This window comes from Nuphar pumila, chromosome 2 (genome assembly GCF_984573655.1).
Source record: "Nuphar pumila chromosome 2, dmNupPumi1.hap1.1, whole genome shotgun sequence".
NCBI classification, from domain to species: domain Eukaryota; kingdom Viridiplantae; phylum Streptophyta; class Magnoliopsida; order Nymphaeales; family Nymphaeaceae; genus Nuphar; species Nuphar pumila.
The window spans coordinates 72,873,271-72,885,287 of record NC_143250.1 but is presented as its reverse complement, the minus strand read 5'-3'; the positions used below and the strand labels follow the sequence as shown (position 1 = coordinate 72,885,287).

General features: G+C 34.5%; 2 protein-coding genes across 3 annotated transcripts in view; one reads left to right on the top strand and one right to left on the bottom strand.

Annotated features, from left to right (window-relative positions):
* The window catches only part of LOC149845751 (Metallopeptidase M24 family protein), a 40,428-nt gene extending 36,946 nt beyond the window's left edge, over positions 1 to 3,482 (top strand). For both annotated transcript variants that reach the window (XM_089995975.1, XM_089995974.1), the window contains exons 10-14: positions 2,243 to 2,339; positions 2,508 to 2,578; positions 2,888 to 2,943; positions 3,029 to 3,089; positions 3,225 to 3,482. In XM_089995975.1, the coding sequence (XP_089852101.1) occupies positions 2,243 to 2,339; positions 2,508 to 2,578; positions 2,888 to 2,943; positions 3,029 to 3,089; positions 3,225 to 3,299 (360 nt within the window). In that variant the 3' untranslated portion in view covers positions 3,300 to 3,482. The remainder of the gene's footprint in view (positions 1 to 2,242; positions 2,340 to 2,507; positions 2,579 to 2,887; positions 2,944 to 3,028; positions 3,090 to 3,224) is intronic.
* Positions 1 to 12,017, bottom strand: part of LOC149845750 (uncharacterized) — a 128,660-nt gene that overhangs the window by 9,008 nt on the left and 107,635 nt on the right. Inside the window, exon 10 of the mRNA XM_089995973.1 lies at positions 4,677 to 4,957. Within this exon, the coding sequence (XP_089852099.1) occupies positions 4,677 to 4,957 (281 nt within the window). The remainder of the gene's footprint in view (positions 1 to 4,676; positions 4,958 to 12,017) is intronic.

Here is a 12,017-nt window from a genome sequence, read left to right as displayed (position 1 = left end):
GCAGATCTTCTGGGAACAGAAGATGGAACAGAAACAGAAGAAGAGTTCATCTCCTGATTAGAGATAGGAGAAGCCTCCTCTCGTCGAGAGTAAACAATCCCTTTATACCTTTCGGGAGTCTAGAGTGGTTTCGATACCACGCTTTCCTGAGTCCTTTGTGTGGCATCAGACATGATATTTTTCTCATTCTTTTGATCACATTCTGAAGGACAAATATCATCAGTACTAGAAAAGAGATCAGAGTTCAACCAAGGATGATAAACCTCAATTTCAGAAGAAGTGTTAACATTATGATCAAAGTTTAATTCATCAAAGACAACATTTCTGGATATTTTGATGCTCTTAGTTACGGGATCATAACATCTGTACCCTTTATAATCATCAACATATCCCACAAATATGCACTTCAAGGCCTTATCTTGAAACTTGTGTTGCATTGAACTGTCAACATGAACATAACATACACAGCCGAATATACGCAAATCATGATAATTTGGATGAACGTCATATAAAGAAAAATAGGGTGATTTATCTTTCAAGATATTCATGGGCAATAGGTTTATGACATATACTGCTGAATGAAAAGTTTCTGCCCAAAAGGTAACTGGAAGATTACTATCATGCTCATAGCACTCTCGACAATATGATGATGCTTCCGTTCATCAATCCCATTCTGTTGAGGTGCATGGGGGCAAGACACCTGCCTACTTATTCCATTAGTTTGGAGGAAATTAATAAAATCATTTGAGGAGGAAATGAATCCATACTCTAGAGATGAAGGAAATCGAAATAAAAAAGAAATGAGAAACAAAGAGAAAGATGATTTTAGAACAAGGTGGCAAGTAAAAGTCTGACTCAAAAGAAATTCAGAACAAAAATTAGATTCCAAACAAATTCTGCTTCACTCTTTTTTTTTAATCCTGACGATTTGCAGACCAGAAGCAATAAATCAGATTTTGCTGTAAAATCTGTTTCGAATAAGTCTCAATCAGTATTGAGCATGTCACTTTGAAAATGACGTGTTTTCTGAATTAAAAGGAATGAGAAACAAAGAGAAAGATGATTTTAGAACAAGGTGGCAAGTAAAAGTCTGACTCAAAAGAAATTCAGAACAAAAATTAGATTCCAAACAAATTCTGCTTCACTCTTTTTTTTTAATCCTGACGATTTGCAGACCAGAAGCAATAAATCAGATTTTGCTGTAAAATCTGTTTCGAATAAGTCTCAATCAGTATTGAGCATGTCACTTTGAAAATGACGTGTTTTCTGAATTAAAAGGAAAGAAAAGAAAAGAGAGATTCAAGAGATTGATCAGCAAAGAGAATTACAATTAATTAAAGGGAAAGAGAATTACAATTAATTAAAGGGAAGAGGAGATCATGCCCAGATCAAAGTTTGGCTTTGCATCTATTTTGGAAATCAGAAAAAGAAAACTTTGACGTGATTCTTTCAATTTTGAAATCACGCCTAGATAAAAAACTGATCTTATGCGGTTATCCAGAATCTTGTTTGTGAAAGATCACATTCAGATCAGAAAGACAGTCAAGAGGAAAACAAATAATCGAAGGAAAGAAAAGAAAGCACGTCTAACAAATGCAAGATTGGATTTGAAAACCAAGAAATAAAAGAAAGAGTTGATAAAATCAATAAGAAGAGAGAATACTGGAAGGAGATTTGAGATTGAATAGAAAGCTACCTTAGAAGAAGACGGAAAATTAGATTTTGATGAACACAAGGAGATCACGATCTTCAATGCTGGATCTGCAGCTCTGATACCATGTTAGACATTGAAGGTTCTGCGGTTCAGCCACAAGAATAGAGAGAGAATGGAGGGGAGAACGTATGCGAAAAACCCACACTAAGGATCAGCGTATTAAGCTTTTCTTTAAGTATTTGTAATACAAATATTAGGGTACTAAAATACCCTCTACACAATAGACTAAAATACAAGTGAGCCATTAATGAACATGTGACATAATGAACTTGAGTTGGGTCAGGATCTCAAATCCAAACCCAGATATGAATGACGACTTCTTTTCAGTACTAAGAAAACCAGATGCGGGACACAAGATTTATACTAAATAAGTTGTCTCCCACAATTTGCAATTCATTTCAAAGAATGATGTGCTATTACGAGATCAGTGTGTGGTGGTTATATGTGCTATCATCTTCTATTTAATACACTAATGTCTTATAAGCTGAACAAAATTTCATATGATTCATGTTTGTTCTATAACCACAGGTTCAAATGCTTCAGAAAGGTCTTAAAAAGCTTGGCATTTTAAAAGACCGTCCGAGCCTCTCAAATTCTTACCACCAGCTGAATCCAACAGCAATAGGTATTTCTCCATCTTATGACGGACATAGACTCAACGTGCATTGGAACTTGTAAAGCCTGGAAATCATGATGTGAGATGGATTTTACATGATCCTAAGGCTGTTGAGAACATAAATTAAGAAAAATTCATATATATAATCCTGACTAGCATAGCTTTTGGATGAGCTAGGTCATTATCTGGGGATGGATATTCATGACTGTTCAACAATTAGCAATAGTCGTCCGTTGCAGCCAGGAGTTGTAAGTAAAATATTGACCTCTCTCTAGAGGAAAGGCTTCTATTCCCTTGTCTTTTTTGGACAAATTTTCTGTTTTTTTTGGTGACCTGAAAAGTTATTTCAAGTTGGTCTCGTTCTTGTTGTCTTAAACTGTGTAGGGTTGTTTATTCAAATAATGGGTTTCAAAATTACACTTTGTGAAGAGAACGACCCTTCTTTTCTCATTATAAGAGCTGTTCAGCAGTTGCATTTTGGAAACATCTAATATTACTGCAGGACATGTTCGACAACTTGTCTTTTACTGCTTAGAAGAATACCTTTGTATCTGCAGGTCATCACAATTGAACCGGGAATTTATATCCCATTCACATCGGATGTTCCAGAAAGGTATTCATTGAATTATTTCTTTTAAATAGAGCATCATTTTTTCACTTGATTTTATCTTTTACATTAACTATATTGGCAATGCCAGGTATCAAGGGATTGGAATCCGCATCGAAGATGAAATACTTATTACAGAGACTGGCCATGAGGTAGTTCTAGTGCGGTCTACATGTAGCACCAAATATTTTCCTTAAACTGCAGATTGGTTTTGTTAACCGGATCATTGGAAACTACAAAGGCAATTGCTCTGAGTATTTGATGTCCTTTTCTGTTGGTTGTGTCAGGTCCTAACTGGTTCTCTGCCAAAAGAAATGCAACAAATAAAGTCTCTCTTGAATTACAGCGAGAAGCTTAGATAGGGAAGCCCTTAAAGAGTGAAAGGTGTAATCTATTCCCATTTTGGAAGCCATACTCCTGGTAATTTTGAGTGTGCTTCGAAGTGGATGATTGTTTTGTATTACTAGTTTTGGATTTAGCAGCAACCTTGTTACCAACAATGAAATCTTGAGATTCTAAAGAAATTTGTAGGTAATTTTTTTAACATTATTATTATTATTATTTGTTTCTTGTTCTCCCTCTCTAGAATAGAAGAGGAAGGCACTGCCAAGTGTTAAGAGCGCAAGACCCTTATTGGTTATTTGGTAAGCTTGGTGAGAACTAACTCGTGCCCCAAGGTCGCCCATCTCAGCTGCGTCACATGGACATGGATTCGGACTCTATATGGATACAAGACAAAATATGTAATTTTTTTGAAATCCAAGACACAAGGAATAATTTTTTTTTTGAATTTTACTTGGAGAAACTGCCCCAAGCGCAGAGACCTAGCCGCTCTGGCTCAGCCTGCCATACTACAGTCTCTGTCCATGTTGGCTTAACCCCTCGACCCCAGGGAGTTGCCAAGCTTCGGCGTACGCAGGGGGTGACACCCATGGGATTTGAACCTAGACTGCCTGTCTAACAGTCTAGGTCCCATTCCACTACGCCAAACTCATCTCATATGTTGAGATATTTTAAGCACCTCTTTGTCAGAAGCCGAGAAAAAGTAGCACTTTTCTTTGGTTCGGGCCATCTGAGAGATCGATGCTGCTCAATACTGAATATTACACACCTTGAAGCTAGAACAACATTGTCATGCTGGGCCCTCATTGGTAGCATCTCTTTTTTCAAGCCAAAATTTCTCCATAAAAGCATTTCTATTATAAATCTTAGTTTATGCACAAAACAGCCTAGTTGATTCAGTGTCTTACAATTGCGTGCCTAACAACGTCTGCCATCACGACACTCGAGTAAGAAGCTAACCAAATCTGAAATAAGACATGGCTTTTCATAAACATCGAGACTTTATGACAAAGAAAAGCGAAAATTCTTCCCCTGCTTGTAGGGAACAAAGAAACTGCTACAGATGTGGCATCAGGCATTATGGTCTTTTTTCTTCTGATTTGACTTGTTGTCCCTCAGACTTTACATTTACCAAAGTCACACAAACAAACAAGTGCCAAGAAACAGAGCAGGTTTAAACTTGAAAACTTGATATAGAGATCTGCCTCTTAAGCAACAGCTTACAAGCCTGGGAAATGACATGAACAAAAGCTATTATGTAAAGAAACTCTATAGCACGTCAAACTCAGGAAAATTACCCTCTTTGACAATCCTTATTTCAAGATTACTGCCAAGACTCATGTTTAGTTACATATGGTAATTGGAAAGACAGCAAGTGAGAAGACATTTAAGATTACCACTGCTTCTTCCCACGCTTCTTTTTCTTACTGCCACTGCCCTTAGGGCCATTGCTGCTCTTAGATGCAGAACCTTCTGAGGCATTGCCCTCAAAAACTCCTGATTGCATTGCATTCTGTAACCATTCAAAGAAAGCTTCCTCTGTCATGGCCTCATCCATGTCAGGTGGCACTGTTCCTGTTCTATGAGCTGAACTCCCTCCTCTCATGTTATGCTTCGTGGTAACACTTGTGTTAACATGAAAACTGGGCTTGTGGGTGTTGGCAGGACATCTCATTCCCTGCACAACGATATCTAAATATTTCAGAGATAAAGCACGTAAATAGCAATATATGATATAACTACTTCCACCATAAACGACTCATGGATGCAGGGCTGCAAGCTAAAGATGTCAACAAGCTTAAGAATGCAAGTCCAATAACCAGATGAGCTAATAAAACTTTTGCTTAAAACACAAGTTCGGAAAAAGATCGTCATCACTATATCTGAATGTTTGGTCTCCTTACGGAACTTGGAACTGATTAATTTTCCGGCTTTAGTTTTGAAATAAAGTCATATTATCAGTGCTTAACAGTTACTATGCCATACTTTATCATACAATAGGAACTTAAGATTAAATCATTATTTTTTTTATTATCATCCCCATCATTCTTAGTCATTGTCATACTGTCACTGTGAGCATCACAATTCATTTGATCGCCCACCATGCTGCCAATACACATGCACCCACACACATTTAGATATATATATGCTGGAAAATAATGTAAGAACTAAGGTAAAAGAATTGATACCTCACAATGTTCCAGAGTATAACCAAAGAAGAAGAGGAGATAATTGGGGGCTGCTGCTCCTATTCCACGATTCCCAATGAGGGAACGTCAGTCTATTCATTGCTTTAAATAGAAAATAATACAAGTGGAAACCCAATACAATAAGGAAACCCAACTCAATAAGGAAACCAGGTGAAACGTCCGATGAACTGGATCTGGGTTTGGATGAATCCAAATCCAGATCCAATATTGTCATCTCTCAATAGCCTTTCTCAAGTTGTACATGGTAATCACCATGGACAACTTGAACTTCAAATACCAAATTTTTTGCTTTGTCAAACCCTTGGTGAAGAGATTGCAATCTGATTAACCGATGAATATGGCTTCAAGTTTACCATCTTCAATTTTACTTCTAATGAAGTGCTGATCAATTTCTATATGCTTAGCCTTTTCATGATAAACAAGATTAAATGAGATTTTGATGACACTTTGATTATCACAAAATAAAATTGATCTAGGGATTGTCTCGTCTAGTTCATGTAACAAACTTCTTACCCATGTCAATTATGAGGTTATTGCTGCCATGGCTCAATATTCAGCTTCTGTGCTTGATCGTACTATAGCTCATTGTTTACAACTGCACCAAAAAACTACATTACCTCTAACAAATATACAATAACATGAAATTGATCTTCTCTCATCTGAGTCTCCTGCCCGGTCAACATCCAAATAAGCCATAACTATGAGAAGATATTTCCTATGGTTTCTTTTCTTATAGAACAAACAATCCCTCAGGTTACCCTTTAAATACTTGAGAATTCACTTCATTAATAAAAACACAACTACACAAGAACAATGTAATATTGTGTGTTTTTTCATAGTTTTAAATTCTGAATTTCTGAAATTTTGGCTAAGTATTTTATAAATTTGATAAAAATTAGAGAAAATATCCTCAATTATAGTTGATGTATAAAATCCGTAATTTTTAACGATTATTAATAAATAAAGAACTCATTTTTTTATCCCCAAATTAAAAATGTGTTTCTAGCTTTTGAATTTCATTTATTTATTTATTACATATTCATTTGTTCATTCAAGCCAATCAGGGTATAATTTGCATTTATAGAACTATTTTGGGCTATAAATCACTATATATATTATATTTAAATATATTTTTGATGGAGTTTGTAAATTATTGGAGTGTATTTGTGTGTTATTTGGCTCTTGGTAATGATTTATAGGGTAATTTGCTATTTTTGGCTAATCTTGTTATAATTGACATTTTTTGAGTTTTTGGCATTTGCGATCGCACACGAAGGGTTCGTTGTATCGCTTGTGTAGCGATTTTTGCAGACTTCGAAACTCCTCGGTCTTTTGAGTTTCAATTAATTGTTCTTCACATTATTAAGGTAAGATACCTTAACTGAACTTATAGAGAGCATGTTTAGGCACTAATTATGTAAGCATGATGTTGCACTGAATATCTAAATGAATTGCAAATACAAGTTATGCTCACACACTTCACTTAGTTGTGGATATCTAAGACTTGTGATTGTAGTTCGGAGATCATGATTGTAGTTAGCGGAATATGGAGTGTGTTTGCTACAGGTACACCTGCGTATGAGTTTGAATGCCTATGCACTTATGAATGTATAATATATACGCAATGTGTGCCATCATACTTTGGTTTGCGCATACTATGTTGCTTTGTGTGTTTGTATGAATTTGATACATAGTGCACATATAACTACTATGGATATGTATAAGTCGTGTTCGATGCATAATGTGAATGTTATATATATTGTCTTGTCATATGATGAACTCATTTATTCTTTTATGGAAGAATACATGCGAATGTTATAAATTGTTTTGAACTTGTATGTCTTGTTTGCTTGAGAAATATATGCGTATGATGTACGGTAGGATGGTCAATGAGATTTTGACCAACCCTTACACAATTATATCTAAGGTGATATATCGATTCATGTGGTGAAAAATGCATATGACTTTTATCATGTGTGCAAATCTCGAACTACGTAAGAGTTATGTATGTTGAGGTTTAGTTGCTTCGTATTATGAAATGTGCATGTTCACGTATGCATGCATAGAACTCATATTTTGTTTACGCATGCTTCGAGGTTCAATTTATGAAGTGCAATGTTCTTTGTGGCGATGATATGATGCGCAGGATAATATGCTTCTATATGATATAATTTAAATGCCACGTGAAATGAAATTATGAATGCATGCGATAAATGTTTAAGTTCAATAATGAACTTTGGTTCATGAAGCTTTATTGGTTAAATGTGTGATTTTATAATTTTAATGCCATATGAAGTGATATATGATGTGATGCTTTGATTGTATACATGCTTATGCCTGTGTTGATGGCTATCGACCCTGATAATGGTCAATTGTATTGATGCATGTATCACAATAGTTTTCACTGGATATGGTACCCGTTGAAGAACTGTTTTCAAAGGATTCTTTGTGAGGGTGTGCATGATCAGATCAGGTAATCCCGCTAGAGCGGTAAGTCTCTGTGAGGAAGTGCATTGTCCAAGAGCAGGCAGACCATCCGTCTAGGGCGGTAACTCCTTTTGAGCTTATACATTTTTCAAACCAGGTGATCCGGCATGGATTTTGTGAATCTTTATTATGAATAAATGAAATGTTATGATGAATTGTGATGATCTTCTGAGTTGATTGAGATAGCCAATTATGAATCTATAGATTTGACTTTTCTATTATAGCATGATTATATATTAAACTCAGATATGATAATCAGATTCTTATTGATTTTAGATCTTGATATGAGGTTATGATTGTGACACTTATGTTAGCGTATAGGTGAATGATACATCACGCCTACAAATGACTAGTTTTGACTTATTAGGTGAATGATACATCACGCATACATAGTTTCATTGCAAATGATTGCATTACGATTGTATGAGTAAATATATCACACCTATGTATCATGATTGATGTGTATCATGAATATCTAACTAAATTACTTATAAGGTATGTGCGTGTGTTTCACGTTGAAATGGTCAAATATGATTTGACTTATTGTTTATAAAAATTATGAATACATATGAAAATGATGCAATAATCTGAATGTCTTAGATGTATATAGATTATGCTTTATTACGTGAGTTAAGGTTGAATAGAATATTAAGTGATGAAATGCTTTATGTTCGAATGCTTGAAATGAATGACTCATAGGACGTTGTTCCCTTGTCTATCACTTGACGATGGATGAATAATATATCTTTACCTTTAAATGCTTGATATGTTTTCTTTAAGTTTGAGTTTGGGTTACTTTACCAAACTTTAGCGAGTCTGACCCCGTTTTATGGAGGACAAGTAATGCAGGTAAAGTATAATGAGTAGTTGGAGCGAAGGGCTGGTCGAACTGCATCCTCGAGGGTCCACTCTTACCTTGCGATCTTGGTATTCATCATCTTTTCATTTTAAGTACTTGATCATGTAGAGACTAAAGTATTTTTTCATACTCTGATTTGAAATGAAATTAAAACTCTTCATATTTCAGTCTTATATTGTACGTGATTTGAAATGTGTATATCCCGTACATTTTGATTTAATTGTTATCTTTAGTGTAACCGCGCCCGAAGTCTTAATCGTTTTTAAAAATCGTTTCCGCATTATAAGATTTGATTTACTTATACTTATCAAAATAAAATTAGTCTCACAATTTTAATATTTAAAATATAATTAAGGTTAAAATTTTTGGGGCGTTACATGGTGCCAGTTGGGTCTAGGCGTGGCGCCCACTGACAAGACCAAAATGAGGCGAATAATATTTGAGAAACTTTTTGTTTTTAAGGTTAAATTCAGGCAAAATTTGGAGGCAAAAATCAGGTAAGTATACCGTTAGATGCATCTCGTAATTCTGAGAACATTGGTATTTTGTTTTTCTGAAATCGAGTTACGGTTGACCCAAAATTTGTGTTTTTCAAAAATAACCTTATCTCTATTTTTACATTTTATGGATTGGATTGGAACCAATCCATTTGATCCAAGTTGATATGGATCCAGATCCATATCCAAAATCTAAGTACAACTAATTTAAACTTTAAAAACAATTTAAAGGTTAAATAAAAAGAGAGTTCTGCTACAAGAGGACTTCCAGAGGGGGGCGTCACTCTATGGAATATTCTAAAAATTAAGTATTTAATAATTAATTATTAAATAATTAATAAAAATATTAATTAATTAAATTTTAAAATTTGTATTTATTGGATAAGGTGAAGTTCTACAACCTAGATAGGTGTTCTAGATGTTCTAGATAGATCCCTAAATATATATATATATATATATATATATATACAACAACAACAACAACAACAACTACGCGTTCATCCCAAAACAATTGGGGTCGGCGATATGAACCAAAAAAGAAAATCATTTTGAGTCTTCCACTCTATCCTTTATAATAATAAGAGGATAAATAAGAGAAGTTAGAGAGAGATAGAGTTCTACATTTAGTAGAACTCTATCCTTTAAAGGACAGAGGACTCTGGAGGGGACGTCACCCTCTCTCTAGAAGACCAAAAAAAAAATTTTATATAATGGTCTAACTCGTCTCTCACTCTCTAGATTTTGTTTTCTACGGAGAGATGGAGAGAGAGAAGGAAAAAGGAAAAATAAAGAAAAGAAAGAAAGAAAGAAAAAAAAAGAGAGAAGAAAAGAGAGAAAGAAGAAGAAGAAGAAGAAGAAAGGAGGAAGATCCGTCCTTTCCACCCAATATCCGACAAATTTTTTGATATATTCCCGTTTCTAATCCAAGGTACAGGTTTCTCTCTTTCTCTCTAACTCTTACGGGAAGAAAGGGGTGTAAATCAGGTTTAATGTATACATGTTAGAGGAAAAGAAAAAAAGGAAAATCTGGAATTTAATACAAATATATATATATATATATATAATGTCAATTAAATATATTTAATGGTTGAATCCTTGGTGAAAATCGATTTCTCTAAGTGCGCAATCTAAAAATACATGTAAAATATTTTTAGATTTGTTGGTACTTATGTTTTAAATTTTTTTTAGAGAAAAATAATAAAAGAAGCATGTAAATAGATTTCTTTATGGTACCTTGTTTATGTTAATGTAAATGTGTATGAAATCTGTCATTACCAAGTATATATATATATATATATATATATATATATATATATATATATATATATATATATATATATATATATATATATATATATGACTAGGTGGTACTCTACCGATTCATCTAAAAATATTTTGGCTGATTTAGGGAATCAAATTTCTTGTTGTTCATAGATGTCTTAGGTTATAATTATGTTGTTTCTTGGACAGGTTATTTTACCATGCTCATATGTGGACTAATTTTACACTTATTATATTTCTATAACGGGTAATCAGATTTAACATGTGTTTTATGGACTGTTATTGAGTTCAATCTGATGGATTGGTAATCAGATTTAACATACAGGACTGTTATTGAGTTCAATCTGATGGACTGAAAAAGAAAAAGAAACAAATTTTAACATGCTACTTTTTGAACTGTTATTGAATTTATTAAGGGTGGACTGATAATCAGATTTGTTTTCCATGCCTGGCCGTGGACTGTAGTGAGCATTTAAAACCCATGAGCACATTCCCCTTTTCGTCATGTTAGTGGCCGATGGCTGGCTGACTACTATTAATCTGATTTCTGGATTATAAATCTGTTTTTAACACCTATATGTGGACTGCCATGAAAGTTTATTTTCCTGTTTGAAATTCAGGTTAGGTTAACCATATTATGGACTGTTATTAGATTTATTTAGTCTGGCCGACTGTCATCAGCTGAGCTTCACCTTATGAAGCTCGGTTTTGACAATATCATGTGTCTGACAAGGCAAAATTATGACATGCCCTATGCTGATTCGACTAGCATTATGTGATAAATGTAAACTTTTGTTGATTATGTCTATCAAAAACATTGTCGCTGTTATGTATATCAACAATTTGATTTGCTGTTTTGCTTACTAAAAATGCTTTCCTGTTATGCATACCAAGACTAGTTGATGTTAATATATATGTCAAAATCGGTTTTGTTTATGCTGTTTTTGATCTGCCTATAACTCTATTTGGTGCAGCCTGTTTTCGGCTGCATAGTTCATATAGTGGTGAACTATCAGGGCAGCCGAGCTGCACTTGTGTGCAGCCTTAGGTGTTGTTCATGGCACACTGCTGTGCACGGTGGGCAGCAACATGCTGTTGTTTGCCTTAGTACAACAGTAATATGCCGATTTACATGTTATTGTGTAGAATGATAAATATACTTGTTTATAATCAGTTCAGGCTGCTGTTTACGGGTGTACAAGCTGTCCAGGCTTGTGCATTGCTTGAACACCTGCAATATGATCGGATCTGACAATGATTGCACGTGTGCTTCGATCATATTTGTTGAATGGTAAGTTTTGTGCAATATTTTCAAGGTTTGTGGCACATGAATTTTGATCAAACTGGCAGTGTGGTATGTTATGTTTTTCTGAACAATGTAGTTATGTTTAGATTTGATTTGTA